The 23,707-nt window shown below is 41.1% G+C and overlaps 1 protein-coding gene across 2 annotated transcripts; it reads right to left on the bottom strand.

The window, feature by feature from the left end:
- Positions 1-10,525: 10,525 nt before the first annotated feature.
- LOC118796261 (CD276 antigen-like) lies at positions 10,526-23,095 on the bottom strand. 2 transcript variants are annotated; one of them, XM_036555065.1, is made up of 5 exons: positions 22,565-23,095; positions 19,963-20,316; positions 18,442-18,723; positions 17,217-17,252; positions 11,169-11,233 (listed from the first exon to the last, which is right to left on the bottom strand). In XM_036555065.1, exons 1-4 carry the CDS (start codon positions 22,626-22,628, stop codon positions 17,239-17,241), a joined length of 714 nt encoding a protein of 237 aa, XP_036410958.1. In that variant the 5' UTR covers positions 22,629-23,095; the 3' UTR covers positions 11,169-11,233; positions 17,217-17,238. The 2 variants fall into 2 exon arrangements, with proteins under 2 accessions (XP_036410957.1, XP_036410958.1); XM_036555064.1 differs by lacking the exon at positions 17,217-17,252 and having other exon boundaries at positions 10,526-11,233.
- Positions 23,096-23,707: the final 612 nt, after the last annotated feature.

Below are 23,707 nucleotides of genomic sequence, written 5' to 3'. Positions count from 1 at the left end.
AATAATGATCAGGGGGTCTTATGGTGAAGTTACTTATTGCAGAGTTGTACTCTCTAAGCTCAAAAATACTTTGGCGCACCATGGTCATTGTTGCTCATTTAAAATAAATGAGGCATTACTCTAACCAAAAGTAAGTATATAAGGTAATAGGATGATGTAAATAATGTAAAATCAACTGATGCTGGTGGATGTTACGCTGGTGTTCAAATTTACTGTCAGAAAAGCTAACTAGTTTTGTCTAGACATGGCTTGTTTACAGATAAAAATGCACACAGCTGACTTATGTTTCAAACAAAGGCAAACAAAGACCCCAGAACATTGACACCCTCCCTGAGACTGAAAACACACTGACAGCCAATCAGTCTCCCTTCTTCTGAAACATAAAAAGTCAAAGTCAAAGTCAACTTTATTGTCAATTCTCCAATATGCGCAGGACATAAGGAGGATTGAAATTGCGTTTCTCTCAGGCCCACGGTGACAATACACTGAGAGACAAGAACAAGAATTTTCACAGAAAACAAGCTACAAATATTTACAGCAAGGGCATCCAGGCACATGGTAGGTTTATAAATATGAAAAATAAATATAAAAAATATAAATATAACTACATATTCCACAGGAATATGATGTAGACTGTTTTTATAAGTAAAGTGACTGTGCAGATCTGTGTGAGTTTGCGTGTGAAGTTGGGAGTAGGAATGGGTGGAGAATAGTCCAGGCTTCAGTAGGGGGGGGGATGGGGGGGGGGGGTTCAAAGTTCAGTTCTGTGTTGGAGCAGATGGCTGAGGGAGGGAAGAGAGTTCAACTTCCTAACAGCCTTGTGGATGAAGCTGTCCCTCAACCTTGAGGTACGGGCCTGGAGGCTTCTCCTCCCCGATGGGAGGGGACTGAAGAGCGTGTGCGAAGGATGAGTGGGGTCAGCAGCAATGCTCTGTGCTTCACGGGCTAGGCGTGTGTTGTAGATGTCCAGGGGGGAGGGGAGTGAGGCACCAGAGATCTTTTCTGCTGCATCCACTATGCGCTGCAGGGTTCTCCTGTTGGCGGTGGTGCAGCTCCCAAACCACACAGTGATGCAGCTGGTAAGGATGCTCTCAATGGTGCCATGGTAGAAGGAGCTCATGATGGGAACTGGGGCTCTGGCTCTCCTCAGTTTGCGGAGGAAGTAGAGGCGTTGCTGAGCTTTCTTGGCCAGTGGTGTGGTGTTGTTTGACCAGGAGAGGTCTTCTGTTATGTGCACACCCAGAAACTTGGTGCTACTCACCCTCTCCACAGCTGCACCATTGATGGTCAGAGGATGATGCTGGGTGTGCTCTCTCCTGAAGTCGACGACCATCTCCTTTGTTTTCATCACATTCAGGGAGAGATTGTTGTCGCCACACCACTTGGCAAGTTGGCTCACCTCTGTCCTGTAGTTAGCCTCATCTTTGTTGGTGATGAGGCCCACCACAGTTGTGTCATCCGCAAATTTGATGAAGATGTTGGAGCTGTACTTTGGTGTGCAGTCATGGGTCAGCAGCGTAAAGAGAAGGGAGGTAAGCACACATCCCTGAGGGTCTCCAGTGTTCAGTATGATGTTGCTGGATGTGTGGTTGCCGACCCGAACTGCCTGTGGTCTTCCAGTGAGGAAGTCCAGTAACCAGTTGCATAGTGAAGTCCTAAGGCCCAGGTGGTCCAGTTTCTGAATTAACTGCATGCGGATGATTGTGTTGAATGCTGAGCTGAAGTCTATGAACAGCATTCTCACATATGAGTCCTTCTTTTCCAGATGGGTGAGGGCTGAGTGTATAGCAGTGGAGATTGCGTCATCTGTGGACCGGTTGGCTTGATATGCAAACTAGGATGGGTCCAGGGAGGGAGGGAGGAAGCTATAAACATTGCCAAAGTTAACCGACTGAATACCTTGAGGCACTTCCTGAAAACATATTAAAGATGTCTTCAAACTCATTTTGCCTCTAATTATAGCTACAAATGTAATGTGAAGATAGCCTGTAAGAATAATGGGGCATTCATATTGTGGAGGAGACAACAGCAATAAGACAGTTCATTCTGAAAACGTGCCATGCCAGTCAATGCTGAATGGGTAATTAAACCTTAGGTCATGGGAAACTGACCTTCGTCCACTGAACCAAACAGAAAACGTAACTTTGCAACTCTGATGTATTTAAATCTAGATACGCCGCCAGTAAGACCAACACCCCAGAGGCTGCCAGTGTTTGGAACAAATTATGTTTTAACTATTATGTTTTAACATTAAAGTGTAGATTTAAGGCTTAATGTTAAGTGGCACTTAATGCTTGTCTATTACAAAAGTGCTAAAGGGTGTGTTAAGCGGCAGTTGACCGAGAATGTTAAAGGGTGTGTTCAGTCAGTTGAAGAATGAATAAATGATGACACCTTGTCTCTTTACCTTAGAAATCACACTGTCTCTACCGTGTCTAGCTCTTTCATTAACTCTCATTAACTTTGACCTCATTCAAAGCCTGTTTGCAAATTTCATGTGGAACAATACATTAGGGTTTAACAGACAGGTGTAAGTGTGAAAAGTAATTGGGTGGATCTTGCTGAGCATCATGCAAACTATGCAATGGTACATGTCACAGGCAAAGCAGTAGACAGTTCCAGGGTTATGTACAGCATAGTTAAACCTCATTTAATATCAGTACCCTTAAATATAAACAGTAAAGATACAGTACCAGACAAGTTTGGACACAACTTTTATCCTTTATTTTTACTATTTTCCATATTTTAGAATAATAGTAGAGACATCAAAACTATTAAATAACACACATGGAATTATGCAGTGACCAAATATAATAATATAATATAATAGTGATCTTATATTTTAAATTCTTCAAAGTAGCCAAAAATATTTTTTAAATATATTTTTTTGGGAAACACATCCATACATAGGCATCAACTTCACTATTTATATTTGTCTGAGAAACAAATTTCAAGCATTTAAGCATGTATTTAGATCAAAATATCTTTGAATGCATGTTTTCCATGATCTTAATCAGGTGTGTCCAATCTTTTAACTGGTACTGGTATATATATATATATATATATTTTTTTTTTTTTTTAATTACATATTAAAATATAATAAATATGATATATATGATAAAATATACTAACATTAAAATACTAACATTAAAAAAACAGATGCATAATGGATACAGAAGCATTACTTACCGTATTTATTTGATAGTTAAAAAAATGTAGCATGAAGGTACTGCACACCAAGGTAAGGCTGGTAGGGGATACTTTTACAAACTTACGGCTCAAGAGGGAAGTTACATAGCGTAACGTAACCCTTCCAGAACGTAACCCTCATGTAACACGGGGACTGTCTGTACTTCCTTGTCCAGTCATATCAGCTTGTTTACTATTACAACTGGAGGTCAAGAGCTAATATCACAGAAGTGTCACATGAAGCTACTATTGCAGGTGAAAGACTGGAAGGTATCGCAGTTTGAAAAACAGTTCTGTTACAGACATAGTGTTGTTTTCTGCCAACTTGGTCTCTAATACCTGTACCAGCAGTCTGGAGGGGACACAGGCGATAATGGCACAACTTTTGAACATGGAAGTTCCTTTTTTCTGACTCATAGCAGAGGAGTGTCGCCGCTTACTTCAAACAATACCCTGATGATTAGAACAACCGCCCACAAGTGCATGCTGCCTTCAGCTGCCATTTAGCCGTGCCATCTCGTTATGGATCAAGTGAGAAAGCAGCTGCAGATTCACTCCTCCTCAGAGAGTACTGCTGCTTGAGACACACTCTGGGTGAATGTGGAAATGGTACTGGGGAATAGGTGGCCTGTCTGAACGCTTGAGCACCACAGCGCCCCAGATTTAGACAGGGTAGCTGCGACTGCTGACTTCTCCTGTAGCTGAGGTCACCAACTGGATGAAAAGTCACCCTGACTGGCGTAAACCAGACAGCTTAGACAGAAACTCTGTCAACATCTGACTTAATCCTGGTAGAGCAAGTCTGTCCTTGATAAATGACTGAATTCTTTAAATTTCTTTCCAAGCAGAGCTGGCAGACCCTATGGTCTCCCAGGAATTTGGGTATGCCCAACCCTGCTGTAACATCAATGAAGAATAACCCTTTTAACTCTAGGTAGTTGGATGTGTTATTTATAATAGAAAGTAGGATATCCAGGATAGGATATACACCTCACCTATAACACACCAAGATTTAAGCACTTTTCTGAGTTGCAGACTTGCGTGTGTGTGTGTGTGTGTGTGTGTATACGTATACATAATATATAATATTGCTTAATTATCATCATCAAATACTGGGGAGATCAAATAAAGATAGTGTAGTATAGATGTATTCTGATGGTTGTGAATTTATTGGCACAATAATAACTGATGTGTTGTTTCTTTATCACAGGATATCATTGTCTAATCTTTTAGTTCTGGCTTGCAGCAGTTGGTGCAGTTTTGGCAGGTCGTTGGCCTCTGCCACCCTGCAGTGAGGATGCCAATGAGGACTGGGGGGTGCTCACAAGGGTTGTGGGGTTTCTTCTCCAAATCTGAAGGAGTGCGTGGTCACCAGTGGCTAGTTTTAGAGTTTTAGGGCGGGAAAAGTCAGTAGAAGTGGGGTAAGAGGTCAAGATTGCGCCAGTTGCCGCAAAATGTCCGATGAACATAGGTCTGCAGAGCGAGGCTGTTAGCAGTGCTGCTTTTCTTTCATGTAAACAAGTTGTTTCTTCCGGTTGGAAGTCGTAAACGTTTATTGCTTTCGGCGACACACACGACCCACCCTAGTCTGTCAGGTCCGGAAATAAATATTCTCCTTCCTCGTTATTCTGTCCCTGACTCCCTCTTCCCTGTCCATGCCACAGTATAATACATGCTACAGTATAATAGTTCCAGAAACCCAACTACAATAAGGCTTTATTGTTATGTTCAACAAAGGGTCCTGGTTTCCACAGGGTAGGCGACTGGTTCACTTGCCAACCAGATGATTTATGTGGCTGATTTGCACATTGGGTGATTTCCACCCTCAGTCACAGGCTGCCAGTGGCATACTGAGCATAATTTAAGTCTCAGGAATGCTATGCACAAGTTTGCAGCTTTTAGGTAGTTAGACAGTGAGCTAACATAGCGCAGAAACGAAAATCATACCATGCCATGTGTCAAATCAGGGTAAAACCAGCTGTTGAAAGGAGGTTGGTGAATCAGCACAAGTGCCCGGCTCCCAGCTGGCAAGGAACCAATGTCTCTTACCGGGCATGTGTGAAATCATTTTTCTGGAAAAAAAAAAAAGTTTACAGGTTTCCAGTTGCAGTTTTACATTTGCAATCTTCCCCATTCCCCAAAGTGCAAGTGATGTAACACGTCTTCCCGGAGTGTACTGAAAGATGTCTTTGTTCCAGCAGAATAACAGGCTTTGCTGGTTACAGTATTGTCCCACAGGCTGTAGGACTAAAGCAAGTATGAACCAAATGAACCAAATCAAGTGCTAAATCACAAGTAAATAATTCAGACAAATCAGTTCATTTTGACTTGCTATGATTCCGAGGGTGATTCATTGGGCATCTTAAGTAATTTCATTCAGTTTGTATGGTATTTCATCCAATAGCCCATTGTTCCTTTCCCCTCTGCACCTGTTGTTCCGGTAAAATCTGCCTAAATAGTCTGTATGTTTCTGAGCTGTGGTTGCTTCTGATTCAGCCTGTGTCATCCATCCATCTGTTCTTGGTAACCGGTGAAGTGATTATCTGGCCATCACAAGGAATGCAAGTGGATTCAGACAGTTTAGAGATGCCAGTTACCCTAGAAAGCGTGTCTTCAGACTGTGGGATTACGAACTCTATATAGACAGGGCTGAGGTTTAGCCTCAGACTGAGAACCAGTGAAACTACAACAATAGTGGCTGCACCGTCATGCTGCCAGACATATATTTTTGGGAATGTTTTTGTTTTAAGTTGATTTTGGTGTGGTTCTGACAGATGGCATCACATCTGAACCACTTACACAGTAGAAAGCTGATTATGATAGTAAGAGATTATTATGGTTTTAAAAGAACTAAAGAGAACCATATGACATCTTAGGTCTGCTTCAAAAAGTAGATTGGACAATTTCAGACTTGTATGAATTGCTCCACCTGATGTTACTTGATCCATTAAGCATTGTTGGGCTTATTCTGTGTCATCAGGCTATCTTAAGCTCATCTTGTTAGTCACACAAAGAGTACAAAACTAGTGCACAGGCATGTAAAAAGGGGATTAAAGAGAAGACAACAAGGGGCAGCCATCTTTGCTAGCAAAAGACTGTACATAAGAACATAAGAACATATGATGAGAGAACAGGCCATTCGGCCCAACTAAACTCGCCATTTCTTAATTAAAGAGTATCCAAAACTGCATCAAGTCTAGACTTGAACACAGCAAGGGTCTCTGCCTCAATTACATGACCTGGCAACCTATTCCATGTATTGATAGCAACCTACTCCATGTATTGTACATTTAAATAAGAATGCAAGGACCTCAAGCACATTATAGGAGTTGTGGAAAATACATGTTGGTGGCTGCCTGGTAGAATACAGGAAGCTGTCAAATATGTCAAAATATGTATAGTATATTAGATTAATAATCTAAGCATTTTAACAATACTACAATTCCAGGACTTTAAACGTAGAAAACTGTCAGTTCTATCGAGGTGTAGTATGTGCACACTACAGCAGTATAACAGAGACTGCAACAAAGCAAAGCAACATATTCCTCAAACTGCTCAAGCACATCTCTTTCTGATGGCTGGAGTCCCAGTGTCAAGGGGATCGCAGTCACAGTGAGGTCAGAGTACCTGCTTTGATTGTTGGGGAGGACTCCAGCACGTCATGCTTACCTCAGCTAAACCCGCTGCCCAGTGGGTTATACTCGGGTTAAATTGGGCCGGGGCTGTCCGGGGCTTAGCCCCGGCATATAGGCCCATGCTCTTCTATGTCATCAGGGGACGCTCAGCCTCATACATCTTCAACAATGTATATATTTTTACACTTTTCTCATTCTTAATAATTTAAACAATGACTAAAACATGTTTCCTTCGTAGCTGTATGTACACCATGTCTAGGTAATGCAGGCTAGTTTGACCATTTCCTAGCTATAACATTAATTTAATACTGGTCTTACTGATACTTTTACAGTAAGGTGTTGTGCACAAAATATGTCATGGAATTTGATTGTGTTCTCTGTGATGGAATTAATTGTAATATTAGCCTACTGTTTCCACTGTGTATTGGTGTGGAAGTTAAGGTTCTTCTATCTAGCTAGTTGGGATAATGTGTCTTCAGAAAGTACACATGTAGCTGCTTCTCCATTTTTTCACTTTTCTATCTATTAGAAAAGTTTTCATGTTCAGAGCAGAGGGTTGTCTCACCTTGTTATATTTTATTAACAGTTTGTCAAATGATATCAACAAGATTTTTATTGTCTATGCTCACACACACCCGTGGCAACCCTGAAACCACAGAGTCCCCCCACATAACAAATCCAAATTTAACCCCTGGTTACACTGCCTCACTGATGTGTTGCCATAGTAACAGGGCCAGCTTTATTCCAACTACCCCCGTGAAATGTGAAAGCCTGGCTCTCCTCATGCTGTTTACGGAAGCTGCAAGCACTAACATGAATCCAGCTGGGTAATTCCTGTCTGGCTTTTGAGGGTAATTAGACTGTATCAGAGAGAGTTGTGACCTCAGGGCTACCCATTACTTCCTGAGGTTTGGCACTGTTAAGAACAAAACTGCAGCAGTCCTTTAGAAAGACTGCTGCAGAAAGAAGCAGTTTCAGGCTGTGCAGGCTGAAAATTCACCCATGGCCACTTCACAGTGAGACTAAACAAAATCAGAAATCAAATGACCACCCCACTTTTGACACGCCTCATGTGATCATTTATCAGTAATTACCAGAAATGATTTAATATAGTCCCTTGACATTGAAGTTAGCTCTTGGCTACTCTCTTTAGAAAATAAACTCTCTCCCCAGCTCTTTGAGTGCTTGGGATATAGAGTGAGTGGGAAGTCTCTGAATTCATCCTGGGCTTTAGACACTACATAAAACCCTGACAGAGGCTGCTGTCTGCTGTCTGAAATGTGAGGCAGCTGCCTGCTTGGTCTTTGGCAGGGGCGTAGGAACCGGGGTGACGCCCCCCCCCCCCCCCCCCCCTTAATATTTGCGCGTTCCCCCCCCCCCCTTAATATTTGCGAGGGCTATTTTTGCGCCCCCAACTAGTTCTAAATAAATTAATTTCTGTAAATGAGTAAAAACATTATTTTTAGCTGGCAAATTTAGAATAAAAGTTTAATTCGGAAACGGAATATCGTTCTCCCTGATCATGTTTTATGAGCACACCACTTTTACTGACTGGATCATTATCAAAAAAACACGCAAACACAATCAACTTGAACCTAAGCCTTAAACATGCATCCACATCCTAATGTTGGGTGACACACCTTCATGTTGGGCAAACTCTGCCCCAGATGTGCATCTCCTATGTCCAGATGAGGTTAATTAGTAGTAACAGAGGTGTGCAGCTCTTCTTGAAAGCACTTAAGCGTTGTTTATGCATACCTTCTTATTTCAAGCCACGCTGATATTGTTTTGTTCTTCAAGCAAGATATATGCTCCTTTAAGGACTGGGATCACATATACAGACATAAAATTCATAGCAAGTTGTGCCCCCCCCAATATCAAACTCTCTCCTACGCCCTTGGCCTTTGGAGACCATTTTGCTAGCCAGTGCTTTACGCAATCTGATAAACTGCTTAGAGGAACAGAGAGGCCTCTGTTGTGCGAAGTTAACCAGGAGGCTGTTTCCAGTTCCCCTCTAGAATCTTAATCTTCCCACCAGTTCTGAATCTGGCTGAACATCTTGAGACTTTCCTCCCTGTGTCTGCACTTTTGCTGGAGAGGAGTTCTGTGAATTTCGTTAATGAATGTGTTTGAAAGTGTTATTTGCGGTTTGTTGTATGCAGTACCACAGATGTTAGGAAAACTTGAAAGTTCAGAATTTCAGAAATGTGTTTGTCGCACTTGACGATACACACCCATAATCCGCTTGACTTGTTATGCCTTGTAAAGCCGCATCATTCCGCCCATGTGCATCTGTAGTCATCACTGGTAGATGCTATGGCTGCTTTCGATCCCTGGACTTAGGGCCACGCCTGCGCTTGCATGTGAGTAATTGCTATTTGCACTGCATTGTGTAGTCTGGGATATTATCTGCCCAGTTATCTTAAATCCTGTAAATCAGCCTGGATAGAAGTGTTTTGAGGAGTGAGTGATTAAGAGAGAGGTGACCAAAATGGCTCACAAGCCTGTGTTTGTTTGGCTTAGTCCACAGTGAAAAGTAAAGGGGTGCGGGGGAACATGAAAGGGGCGGAAGAAAGAGCTCTCACAAGGACTCTTTTGTCTCTGAAGCAGCCCTTTTTCTTTCCCACTCCCGTGTCACAAAACCGCACTGCTACTTTCCCCTGTTTCTTCTGCTGTCAGCTTTTAGAAGGGCATAGGGGTTCCAGTCCTGCCCCCACCAAAATGCTGCCCGAGGCTGCCGTCAAAAACTGAAAGGGAATACTCGAAATAAAAGAAGCGCTTGAGCATTAAAAAAAAAAAAAAAAAAAACTGAAAGGGTTCATGTATTTGACCTCACTGTGTTATTTACCCACAGATGACAGAAGTTGATGTATTGTTGCACGGCACATCCTTCGTAATGACGTCCATGCAGTTACTAAATCTACACAGATATAAGAATCTTCACTGGTACATAGAGAGGTTGTTTTTCCCAGGGGTAAGATATGTCTTACATCGTTATGTAAATAGGGACTGATGGGAAAGGTTCTTCTACAGAGACGTAAATTAGAGGGTAGACACATTACTCCTTTGGCAAGGGCAATAGACATAAGGAGCATGTGGAAAAACAGACTGATCCTGCTGACACATTTTTATCAGGCTCCTGCATGCCTCAGCTTGTTCTCACACTTCAGTTTAGACCACACTGTGCACATCCAATGTCTACTTTATAAGGATAGTTTATACGCAGCAATCAAACCAGCAGTGTCTGCAGTCAGCCAATCCAGATGATATGATTATCAGTGGACATGAGCAGCACCTGCTCTGAACTGAGGCACACGCACAGGTTAACTGCAGTCACATTCAGTTTATTTTTATACAATCCGTGTTTCCATTTGCATCTCCAGGATGCAGATGTGCTGCTATGACAAATATTTCTTTATAGATGATGATCCATGCTGATTCAAATGAAGTACTTCACAATTTTCCAAAACTAAAGTTTATTTCAATATGAAGTTAGTGAACATAACTAGGACATTTTTGCCCTTGACCTACAGTACAAAAAATCTCTACAATTAGAAGTGTTTACAACAACATTTCATACTGATATTTTGAGCAATTCATAAGATTCCCTGTGAAATGTTCAAATCAACTGGAATGTTTATTGACCTCTACTGTAATTTACTTTGGGAATATTCAAGGGACAATTGGCAAAGCCTGCCCCAATATGAACTTCAACACATAATCTCCAACAGCATATAACAATGTGGCACAAATGATAATAAATAGCAGTTAAGGTTGCGGGTTTCCTCTTCTTACATCTCGAGAGAATGACCGTGGATCCGTGGCTTGACTCACTGCTCCCTAGAATGCTGGCATGGTATCACTCTGTCTTTTGCCTTTTCACCCCTCTTTTCTGTAGCTGCCATTCTCTTGCAGTGCCAGGTTATGGACCGGATACACTACTGATGCTCTACTCTCCCTGACATAAGCTGAATTTAAGACCGGTGTGAGCGGACCACATGAGTGACTTCCACAGTCAGCGCATGGGATTTGAAAACATAGTAGAGGTTCACAGAGATTAGTAGAGCTTCCAGGTGCAATGGTGATTGAGGGGAGAATTGCAAAGGTGTTCAGGAAAGATTTGGTGACCGCACAACCTCATAGGGGGCTTTCTGCTGCATTTATGTTAATGAGTTACAACACTAAAAGTCAAGCTGAGATAACTGGCCACGCAGTGCTACTGAGGGGCGAGGAAACTGCAGCTAAAATTCAGCGTTTACATTTGAAACTGATCTGATGATTAAATCACGACTTGGACCAGTGGCGCTTTAACAAGACTGCTGTGCATATCCAGAGAAAGACAGCGCAGAAAACAGGACCCAGGATAGTCAGTCTGTCTCGAGGGCATTTGGAGTGGTGTCCAGAGCCAACTGAAACAAAGCCAAAAAAAGGAACAATAGATTAGAGTGATAGGGAATATGGTTGTTGTAGTTAATGTTTTATCAGATGGGAGGACAAGACTGGTAAAGTTTAATCAGCCCTGAGGAACTGGACAGTTTCCCACAGGTGTGCAACACACTGTCATAATATCCACTAGGTTAACCTGCTCATCTGGTAACACCTGACCTTTCAAGTCAGCACTTCTTTCACTGGGCTTGTGACTGCAGGCTATGGGTTCCATTCCACACTGGTGCTCTGTTCTCATAACCTTGAACAGTAACTTTTCCCAGATTTATTCAGAATATCCTGGCGTGTGAACAGACAATGAATCGAATGTAAGCTCCGGATAAGGCATCTGCCAAACAAACAATCTGTAGCAATAATATTTGGAATACAGCCTGCATTACTTTGTTGTAGATTAAACCAACAGTGAGGAGAACTTTTAAGAAGTGAAGCTTTTAAGTGAGCACAGTATGCATACTGTAACTGTAACTTTTTCCTGCTTGGGCTTGGTTAGTGCCCAGATGGGACACCTGGGAAAGACAAGTTGCAGCTGAAATAGTGTTGGTGGGCCAGTCTTCCCTCTGGCCTAAGCAGTACGTCAGTGCTAATGTTTACAATGTCCAAATATGCAAGAGGACATGACAGTGGGGCACTTTCCTTTTTCAAAAACATTGGGTTTTTTGACTCGCTAATCATCTAAAATCACATTAAGTTGTAAGTATATGCATGTGGTTCCACTGTAACAAATTTAGCAACAAGAGTGTCCCAACAGGCCATTACATAAACTACCCTGTAATTGCTATTAATGGGGTTCAAAAACTCTTTGATTCCCTTTGACTCTTTGATTCCCTTTGACTAGCCTATCACAGAAATCCAAAGGACACATATTCCAACAGCGTAAAACATGGCAATAACATACAAGTATAATGTCTCACTTAGATGACATATCTTAAAAATATAAAATCGTAAAATACTGACATGTATACTATAAGAAGCATGGAAGAGGGTGAAGAGGAAGAGGCAATAAGGTACTCTAAAATGGAAACCGTAAACCAATGATACAGTTCATGCTTTGGCTTTTTGCTTAATTAATTCTTTGTGGAGCCCTAACATATTCACACAATCACATGGTAAAATGGGTCACTGCAGAGGGATGAACATATCAATAGTGGCTGTAGTGTAACATAATTGTGATTGGCCCCGATGCAAATATTTTTTCTTGGCCCCCCGCCCCAAACACAAGCGCACGCTCGTGTGCACACACACGCACGGACACACACACACGCACGGACACACACACGCACGGACACACACACACACACACACACACACACACACACACAACCACTCCAGACAATTAAATTAAATAAGTGGTGGGTAGAAATAATATTTATTTTTACCCCTTTCGTGCGTACGGTCACACCGGTCTGATTTGCTGTTTAGCGCGTATGCTAAAAATCAGTGAGATTAGAACACTAGATTGGAAAAATTCTAGCTAATTTTAGCTTTGAGGAAACAGCGATTTAGCATTAAAAAATATAGCAAATGCTAACTGAAAACTATGAAAAGCTTAACACTAATGAAAACATAACGAACCATGTAGTGTAACATGCGCGCTACATGCATAAAAATAAGTAATGCAAAAGGGTTAATAAAACATACAGTTTTTGGAACATTTCAATAAGGACAAATAAAAATACATAAAAATAGGCTCACTCAAATCACTCAAAACCGTAAGTGTTATACACAAGGTCGGAAGGTGGTATATATAGCTATCACAATTACAAGTTATTTTAAGATATCAGTGAATGGTTATTTCGAAGACTGAGTGAAACGATCAGTGCGCGAGAGGGCCCACCTACAATAGTAAAGCAGCAAAATATCACCTTCCTGCATGGGCCCCTGACAGCTTCTGGACGCCAGTGTGCTGCACCAGTTGCACCGCTGATATTTACGCCAGTGAATAGGAGTATTGTTTCTTTACATGGCAATCCAGGGTTTTTAAAACCCTGTGTCACACAAATGCAATCTGTTGAAGCAGATTCCTGTCTTTTGAAAGGACATGTTTGTGCTGCCTGTCTTAAAATGCAGAACTTGGGAGGTTTCAGAGTAATCAAAAAATTCAAAACTACTTCAGCAGCTAAACCGCTGCTGACTCTTGACAGGATATCATTACATATGCAGGGCCTGTAGAATGCTTGCCAACAGACACAGCAAAGACAAGGTGAGAGAGGGAAGAGACTGTGCCTTACGTGTCCTTGGCAGAGATATTGCCCTGGTCTCACACCTGGTGGAGACAGACCACCGCCCAGGCAGCACAGGAGTGGGATGAAAAGATGAAGGTCAGATGAAGGTCAACACTGTTTGTGAGGGGCCCAAAACAATTAACAAGAGTGACTGGTTGGGCAGAGATAAGGGTGCAGCTGTGGGAAGGGAGGTGTGTCTCTGCCACATTCAAATTCCCCTGCAGGTTCGCGAAGAGGGTGGCATGCAGGAAAGCCGGATGAAGGTCAGAGAAAGAGGCAGTCCAAAAGGTCACTTACACTATCACCACAAATTCTCAATTTTATGCTCATCATTAAAGTTATTAATTTCTCTGTTTTTTAGTTTTCTGAAGTTTCAGGATGCATGACTACCTGATACGAGGAAGTTTACTGTACTGTGATTACCTACTTTCAAATAAACAAAGTCTAGATTTTAGAAGGACTATTTTGTCAAGAGTACAAACAAAGTAGTGAATTGTACTTGGTTGCTCTTCTGTTGACAGGTGATCAAAAGAGGGGTATTTCAGCAGTGGGCGAGGTTGTAATACACACCTGTATTATATTCTTAGGATGAAAGTTACTGTTCACCAGTGAAACCCAAATAGGGAACATGCCCAATGTTTAGCCATGCCAGAAGGTCTTAGTCACAATGGAAACTATGGAGTCATTGTGGTACCTGAGTGCTTCATAGTCTCCCAAAAACAGCAACATACTTTTGCCATGACTTCTGGCTCCTGTCAGACTGCAGAGCTCTCAGAGCGTGCAATAAGCTCCTGGCCAGAAGAGGGTTGAGGTGTTTCCAGTGGTCATAGTTCCCACTGGAATTAATGCTACACTGATTAAAGCTGTTTAGCCACAACACGTCAGTTACAGGCAGCTTACAGCCCAAAGAAAATAATCCACCCAAGTGCCTTGGAACCTTTCATTATTTTATTGGTAAGGGTAGGTTTGAGGTACTGCAGGACAAATTTGTTGATCTAGTAACAAAGATGAGAAGCAGAACCTCTACTATGGTTGTCTTCTCTGCAAATCTGCCGGTACCACATGCCGGTCCAGGGAAGCAAGATATTACCTGGAGAATTAATTTGTGGCAATACAACTGGCTAAAGAAAGAGATGTCCAAGTTTATGGGGCACTGGGGCTCAAACGGGATCTGTACAACTGCAAATGGTAACACCTGAATCAGAGAGGCACAGATGGATTGGGCCAGTGTATTAGCTACGTGGGAAATATTTAAATGACCAAAATGGGGGTCTTAATAGGGTTAAAAGTCAGGGACCTGCCCAAATAGCTGGTATCAGAGATGCTCCTAACAACAGCAACGAGTTAAGTAGGAGGAGGCTTGGTGCTATCAGAAGTGGAAACAGGGGAGTAGGGAGAAAAACACAGCACAGGAAATGAGATGAGATTTGTTTGAATAGCAAAAGAGCTACTACAGCTTCTTGAGTTAATTGAAGCTACGACATCATGGGTATTATAGAGACATGGCTAAAACAGGGCACAGAGAAGAGTACAGCATTGCTGGGTATAATCTGTTTAAAAGAGAAAACCTGAATGCTTAAAAAACTGCGAGAACTGACCTGCTAAATCCTAGATACATGGGTGAAATTACTGAGGGAAAAAGAGAAGGGCCTAAAATGAGGAAAGACATTAGAATTTAATTTCACTTCCATTAACTTAACTTAAAATATGAATCTCTGAATCTAGGGTTTTCCATTTTAGGCAAGATCATTTTAATAGATTTAAGAAAATCTAACTGGCATTGAGTGGATAATACTTCTACACTGCAGAACTGTGAACGTGAATTCTTGCAAATTAATTACATTATGTTATATTACTGTCATTTAGCAAATGCTCCTATTCATAGCAGTTTTCTCAACCTGCAAATTAAATTCATTGAAGAAGTAAGAAAAGATAAGTTGATGAATTAAGTTAATGAAAATAATTAATTAAAATAATAGTTAAATAATTACTTAAAATAAGTTAATAAATCTTTGCAGAAGAATTTAATACAGAAGAAGAAACCACAAAATAAATTTAAAAATTTAGTTCAGAGAGTACTTACTTAGAATAAAGGATGCTGATGTTAAAAGGAAACACTAGATCTTTTGATCTAGCAAAAAGTATGCAAAAAGTAATGCAATTGACTAACATTAGTCAATTGCAATTAAAAGTTACTTTGCTGAGAGCTTCTCCAGGGAAAAGACTATTTATACCTACAGTTAGGTGTGATACACAGGAAACTGTAGATAATATTGAAATATGGGACTGTGAATAACTGGAAAATTAAAAAAAAAAAAAAAAACTCAACACAAGAAAGTCAGCAAGCTCTGATGGTATAAACTGAAGAATATTTAAGTATTATATTCAGATCCTTAGCAGATGCTGTTATCCAGAGCCCCTTATACTGGTTATAATACCGACATGCTGTATATACAATGAGGCATTTCTGGGTACCTTGTACCTTGTAACTTCTGTTGTACCTTGCCTAAGGGTACAACAGAAGTGCCCCAGCAGGGAATTGAACCAACCAACAACCAACTCTGGTCATGAGGCCTGCAGCTTACTAATACACCACAGTGCTGCCCAATTTTTTTTTACTATCTGTTCGAACTGGAGACATTTCTGGCCACTGGAAGCAAGGTTATAAAATACCAATACTAAAGAAATGGGATCTCACGAACCAAACACTTTGGCTATTTTAACCTTTATCTTGTGTAAGATTTTGGAATCTACCATAAGGGAGAGGTTAGAATTGTTCCTGGAAAAAACTGTATCATAAAGGAGAGCGCATATGGTTAGCATGCAGGAAGACAAACCTTCTGGAATTTTTTTGAGTAAACAAATAAATGTGTTAACTCAATTGCTGGATTTAAAAAGTGTTTGACAACTCATAATGAAACCGAAATCAGAACTGATGAAGCTATGTTTAAATTGATTAAATGGACTGGCCTCAGCAATGAGACATAATTTCATCTGAGCAAAAAGCTGTGGGAAGTGGAGTCCCTCAGGTATTGGTGTTGGTGACCTCTGCAGTTTCTTACTTACATAAATGACCTTGCTAAGGACATTAGAAGCAAAATGGTTACATTTTTGATGGCACTAAAATTAGAGGTAAAGCTAACAGTTTGAAAGCTACCAAAGTGATTCAAGAAGACTTAAACACAATCTAGAATAGGGAGCAAACCTGGCAAATGAAATTTAACACTGTAAAAAGTCTAACACTGCAAGTTCTGTGTGGACAATAACAATGTAAAGCAGGTTTTTAATCAGAATTACAACATGTACCGGCTCATATGATCCAACACCTGGCTAACTCCAATGTTACTGACTTGCAGGGAAGCAATAACGAAGCTGGCTAATGTAGCCTACTGAAACCAACTGCAAGGGAAATCACTATTAATGTTGGCTATATGTTGCAATTTTCATACACCACTTAAAATCAAAAGTCCTTACCCAGAATTATTACCCACTAGCCATTATTACCCATTACCTGTTATGTCTGAAAACATGACAAACAAAATGTCACACTCACAACCAACTGTGGTTTAAGTTGAGCAAGTAAGGCTACTCATAATTACCCAAGAATTCCTATGGTCCATGTTGTGCATCTGTAAACAGTGCTATGCCAGAACATGAAGCTCTCATGGACTGATCCACAGTATTTAGCAAACATATTTGTGATAATGCGTTAGGTATTACTCACAGCCTGGATGTTCAGTGAATATTTACGTCTCCAACTCTGTGGTAATAAGAGTAGAAAATGTATGCAGTCAGTTACAAATGGAATGTTTGGGAAGGCTGTGATGTTAGAAACATCTAGTTAATTTCCTGTTGCTTGGGACTTGGATGAGCCTGCCTCTTCTCAGAACAATGGCTCTGAAAACATCTGACACTACCCTGCTTACAGAATGTTGAGAGATGCCAAAATGCAGAAGAAACTGTTTAGAGAGAGCCAAAAAGACACAAGAGATAAAAGTAATTTAACAGGTGCAGGGACTGAATACGAGCTTTGGGTGATAGGCTCAAAACAGTCTTTAATCTCCCACACAATCTCCTTCAAAGACTCTACAATACTTTTGTGAAGTCATTCCTTAATGTTTTCAATCTTTTTCAGTAAATAAAGTGCACAACAAAAGCTGTTTTAAGATTAATTCTGTCAGCAGAACCAGAGGATATAGGTGGAATTTCAGCTAGTATAAAGGTAATTAGATATTAGTCTGGGGAAAAAAGGTCAGAATTCCAATTAGAATCTACAGTAGACTCAGATCAGACTAAGATCATGACGTTAATTACTAAAATAAATGATTATCAGCAAATATATTTTTTTCAGTTGCAATTATTATGAAATAATCAGGTAGAAAATTCAAACTGTTTGGAATATTCTAAAAAAAAAAAACGGTTAAAAGGAAAGCTGTTCAGGCTAAGGTGATACAAGAGAACACTTGGGGGTTTAAGTTCTCAGTGGAATGGTTTTCACATTACGGGGATTTCCAGTTTTAACAGCAGCTTCTGAATTGTAACAAAAGCCTCAGATGATAAATGCTGCCCTCTCAAAGGAGTGAATATATCATGTTTCATTTTGAAAAATAATACCATGAGAATCCTCTCTCAAACACACACACACACACAAACACAGGGTTCTTTCAAAGTTCTAGACATTTCCATTTCAAGTTCTTACTGAATGTATGTTTAAGGTACCAAGGAACACTGTTGATAAGTCAGAGCAAAATTGCAAGTAATGGGAAAACACCTGATCTTGATGATTTAGATAATTTGTTAACAAAAATAACTGTTTTTTGTGCCAATCCTGCACACACACGATCTTTTGCTGTCAACCCTCAGCTTTTTGGCCATTTTCACATCAAACATACAATTACACTGTAACTAAAAATACATATTCTGATTCATATAACTACAGGATACTTTACCGTGGCTGAAAACCAATGGCCTCTCAATGACTTGGTTAATGAGCTGGTTCTTCAGAGTGAAGGTGTAATTTACTCCCAAGCTGTGGTCCAAATCGAGGCGAGTTCTTAGGGAGAAGAGCCCATCATCTCCCTCTGAAGGGGAGACCTCAGTGTGATGGGACAGGTTCTGGCCTGTAGGATCGACCCATCGGACCTCTGGTTCTGGGTACCCCTCACTCTCGTACCAGAAACTGACATTGGTAGGATGGACTTGTACCGTGAGCCTGGGCTCTGTATAGAAGGCTGTTCAGGACAAGAAGACCACAATTAATACTGAATTATCTATCATGTTGGTAATTGTGCATGCGTGTGTATGTCTGTGTGTTTTTGCATGCACACACACATACCTGATTATAATGCCATGCTTTATGGCTACGCCCACCACCTCACCACTTAAGGAAAATGGACACAGATGAATAAAATGCATCCACAGATCTCAACATCTCTGTATCTCTGCATCCACCTCAGATTTTGCCATTCTCTCTATCCTTGACCCATCCTTACAAACACACAAAGAATGAGTTAAAGAAGTTAAAGAGTTAAAGAAACTCAGCAAAACTTCAAAACCGCAGAAAACTTTTGTTCAAACTAAGCCTACAGTATTCCTCAGTCTGTTTTCTGTGTCACTAACCTACATGTGCCCTCTTCATTTCCACAAATCAATATTCTTGTATCCTCAAAAAAAATTAGTCCATTGAACACTACATACAGGTCAATAATAAAAAATCCCATAATTTTCTGATAACAACATACAGAATTATTCTGTACATTATTGCTATTGCTCAGCGCAAACTCCATGGCTATTAACGACATGTATTTTCGCACACTGAAGCAAAAATCTAACAAAGACACTTAAATTCATATTTCATACAAGTTAGCAGCAGCACTTAGGCAGCGGAGTCTTTATGACATAACTATGCTACTCCTACAGTGGGCCAGGGCAGCCACAGTAATATTTCTCCAGCCATTACGTTCTTATATGGTAAGAATACTCTCTTTAGCCTGACAAAGAATTTTATTACTTAATCCTCCAGTCATTCTGAAGGGCTTCAGCAGGGCTAAGAAAAGACCATTTAGTACAAATTATATCACTGATTGTATTGGCCATTGACCAAGGGCTATTATTGTGCAAGTGGGCAATATGATTATTTTTGTCAGGCAGGCAGACTGGCAGCTGGGTTATGATAGTTAGTTGGGGCTGTTCGTTGAAGACATTTGGTGAGTTGTTCATAGGGATCCACAGATTTACATCTCCAAAGACAACATTTTGTACCCAAAAACTAATGTTCAAATCCAAACAGGTTTGCATAGTCAGGGTCAACGCGTCTGCCAGGAGCCTTTCTTTATCCATACCAAATGTGATAAACACCCCAACCCCTTTGCATCCTGACCTTGGACCTTGTTTTGACGACGGTGGTGTATGGGTGGGTGTAAGGGTGTTCTAGCCATAACAAGACCTTGTGTTGCCGTTCTCTTAGTCACCTGCAAATTTTAGTTGTACCTCCACCTTGCCTGTCCCCTGCAGACTGCTGACAGAGCACAGGTAGCGTCCCGCATCCTCGGGGCGCACGTCCACCAGCCTGAGAGAGGCGTTCCCAATCGGGAGCTCGGAGTGGAAGAGCGCGGTGCGGTTCCTGTAGCTGGGCCTCTGTCGCTCGAGCTGATCCTTTCCATAGTAGAAGCTGTGCACCACCTGCAAGCCGACCACTGTCTGCCACGTCACCACCAGGCCATCTAGGATCTGGCTTTGGCTCGGGGTGTACCTGCACCCCAGAACCGCAGGCCGCCCGTGCACTGCCACCACCTCCGACTGGGGGGTTGTGACCTCAAAGGCAGCTGGGGAGGGAGAATCCACAGCCGTGAGTCACGCAGACATTAAAACACACTTCAGGCTTGCCTGTGTTGATCAGGTGATGAGCTCTGTCTGAAAGAATGTGACTGTGAAAACACGGCATTACGGTCCAGCCGCAGAATTAGCAGTAAATTGGCATTCACCTCTGGCTGACTGTCATTATACTTTAAGGGCTCACATGCTGGAGCTTTGTGTCATGCTTTGGTGATCTCAGGTTTGCTCATGCATTGGACTCGCTTAAGCAAACTCTGTAGTCATGGAGAAGTGCTTTAGCGAGACAAATCCTTTGAGACCCTCTCACACAGCCAACACCTATTTGTCGCTTTCCAAATCCCACAGTGCGTCAAAGTGAAGTGAGTGCCAACTGGAGGGACAGCTTGGACTGTATTCAACTGACAGTGTCTAAGTGCGTCACTGGCACCTGAGCACTTGCAGGGTGTCTGAGAAGCGAGACGTGGATAATCTACTGTTCCAGTTTTGAGCCCAGGCCATAGAGCTCAGCCTGCACCCAAATTTCATTCATTGATAATTATCTTTTTAATATATGAACACTGTCTAGTCCTACTCCCTATACAAAATAAGCACCATTCAATTTAACTGCATCTGCATATCTAGGATATACAAAATATTTTTATACTATTTGTGCATTTGTATTGTATGCTTGTAATAATCAAAATACTCCCATGGAGATGCATGCTTTAATGATGTGGACCAAATTCAGGCCACAATGAACACATGTATATTTCAACAATAGATCCTCAGTAATGCAAACTGGTTGGGTTCAAGAATATATCTTTTATAACAATGTCATCTGTTTTGCTATAATTTGAGAAACCCTGCCCAAGGAGACCTCAATGAGTTAAACGGTTTTGGCTAATCGGATGCTGATTTTCTACAGATCCTGCCAATGAAACCATTTGATTAAACAAATGAGTTTCTGTTGTAAAAATGTTTCCCCCTTTCTATTTTAATTAGGAAAATGGTCTGCACCGGTTACATTCAGGCCTTGTCCTCACGCACACGTGTATTTTTTTAAACGTAGGCTAGCTTTTTCTATACGTTTTGGCCTTTCGTCCACACGCAAACTGCGATTTAGGTCACTGAAAATAGACCTTTTGCAAAACTCCTTCCAGGGTGAAGATTTTCAGAAACTCTGTTTTCAGTGTTTATGTATAGATAGGGAAAACGGAGTTTTTGGCTTGTAACGTCAGAATTAGCGCCGTAATAACTTCTGATTGGCCAACATGCCTTTACGGCTAAGGTTATATCGCCGCCTGTTGGTTTGGCATGCTCTTGACAGCGTGTTTTTGCGTTTACATGTGGACGGAGATTCAGTAGCCTATAACACAAATTGTTGCATTCAGTGAATATCACTTAATGCATAACGTACATTGGGTACATAACATGTTCCTTGCATGGCAAACGATACATTATGGTCACCCACTCCATCTTTATGAGGTTACTGAAAGAAAATGGAACATTTTTTCAACCCTTTTTCAGTTCTTTGACGGACACAGCTCTTCCCATCTGAAGTTATCTCTGAATAGCAAAGACAACTTTTTTTCGTACGGACGCAGTTTACATTCATTTTAGTCGTCGTCCGCTCACAAAGGGTGTAATAAAAACTACAGCAGTAATTAAAGAACCTTTAATGAAAGCAAACTAATTCTGATATGTCGCCAAAAAGAGAGTTGCTACTTTAGATGCCTACGGACTGTAATGGAAATTCTCCACAACACTCCATGATGTCCAAGTGTAGTGAAAGCTCCCTAGACTACCTAGAACAGTGGCGTCGTGAGGTCCGATCATTCGGGGCTATAGCCTCGAATATTTTCGCCCTGAAAAAGGAGGTGTTTATAGCAAGACAACAGACAGACAGTGTAACAGAGCGGAACTTGACTTGCAGCGTCCGAAGGTGTGATAACATTTACTTATTATAAAGGTATAATATAATATAACCTCCCCAACCTACCGATGCCGATCTCTTCAAAAAACAAACAAAAAAAAAGCTCCAGGCAAACCCTGATAGAAAGTACAGTAGTACGCCAAATAACATTATTGTATTTGGTTAATGTTTCTGAAGTGAAATTATATTACAGAGAAACGACGTGGTGGGGCCAACTTCAACGATATTCTCTTGTTACAGTTCGAAATCTAATTCCAAGTATTAACCAACTGTTTCATTCAGGTCAAATTGCCCATCTTTCCTAAAACACGACCTAAGGTGCCTACCGGTGAATTCGACGAGGAGCCAGCACGATACAGCAGACCAGTAGAAAGAAAATTCTTGATACATCCTCGTTTGGAAGAGTATGGCGACCTGTCCCGACAATTTGCTGCAGCAAGCTGGTTCACCACGTCGGCGTTTCAGACACAGGGCTCTCTGTTATTGTAAATCATTGTAGATCATTGTTCCCACTTATAGCCTATAGCCTATTCACGATGTAGCCGCTTTGGTTTCAATCACATCGCAAGGTATATCGAAAAGTTCGGGAATTCGAGTTGAAGCTACAGCCACTGAAAGTGTTCTCATACTTCAGTGCTTTGTTTAAAATATTCGCTGATTGAAAGTTTATGCCGGGATCTCAACAGGTTCCCAGAAGGTTCCCATTAAATTGAATTTCAGCAGTAGGCTGAAACCAGTGCCCAGAACGCACATATAGATCAAAAACAGGCTACTGTAAAACAGACACTGCAGCGGTAAAAACAAAAAAAAAAAGTGTGGTTGGGTGGGTGGGTAGGTGGGTGCCGTTTCCATGATTAGCCTACACGGAAACAGCAGTAACAGTGGCATCTCGAAATCATAACAGAATGTGTGCTTAAAATGGACGTTGATGGACGTTGTTTCATCCAACAGAAAGAGAGGGATTATGTTTTTCTTGTGATGACGAAATGAACACGTCCAGAAACACATTTTTTAACCTCACAGTGCTGTCAACGTAGTTATAATTACTGTAAAGTGTTACATTGGATGCCTTTGTTGGGTAACATTAAGATATGTGATTTTTCAGTTGTCACTAAAATGACATTGTACTCAGTGGCAGATCTAAATTGACATAAATAGTCATATTGTCAATGAGAGGAGTGACTACTGATTGACATTGATTTGCACAATTGAATTGCTCACATAGACTTCTGAATCCAGCTGTATGTATGCCATGTGAATTGGTCACCTGGCTTGGCCCTGACATTGTGCCACACCCTTTACATAAATAGTGTTCATTTCCCTCCACATTTATTCACACCCCTGTTTAAATAGTATCAAAAACACAATATCACAGAAAAATGTACATAATTGTGCAACTCTCATGCTTAACTAAATTCATTAAAATGTTCTTGTTCAATCTTAATGTGATTACACAGAGCGAAGTCACA

This window comes from Megalops cyprinoides, chromosome 21, assembly GCF_013368585.1.
Source record: "Megalops cyprinoides isolate fMegCyp1 chromosome 21, fMegCyp1.pri, whole genome shotgun sequence".
In the NCBI taxonomy this organism is placed as follows: domain Eukaryota; kingdom Metazoa; phylum Chordata; class Actinopteri; order Elopiformes; family Megalopidae; genus Megalops; species Megalops cyprinoides.
Note: the sequence above shows the minus strand (reverse complement) of the source record. Positions and strands in the feature narration are given on the sequence as shown.

What these genes read in the sequence shown, in the direction of transcription:
- LOC118796261 (XM_036555064.1), bottom strand. Translation starts at nt 22,628, where the DNA reads ATGTATCAAGAATTTTCTTTCTACTGGTCTGCTGTATCGTGCTGGCTC. An exon ending in GGTACAACTAAAATTTGCAG is followed by an intron (nt 18,724 to 19,962) that starts GTGACTAAGAGA and finishes TGTCCTGAACAG; the next exon opens with CCTTCTATACAGAGCCCAGG. An exon ending in GCCATTGGTTTTCAGCCACG is followed by an intron (nt 11,234 to 18,441) that starts GTAAAGTATCCT and finishes GCTTTGTTTCAG; the next exon opens with TTGGCTCTGGACACCACTCC.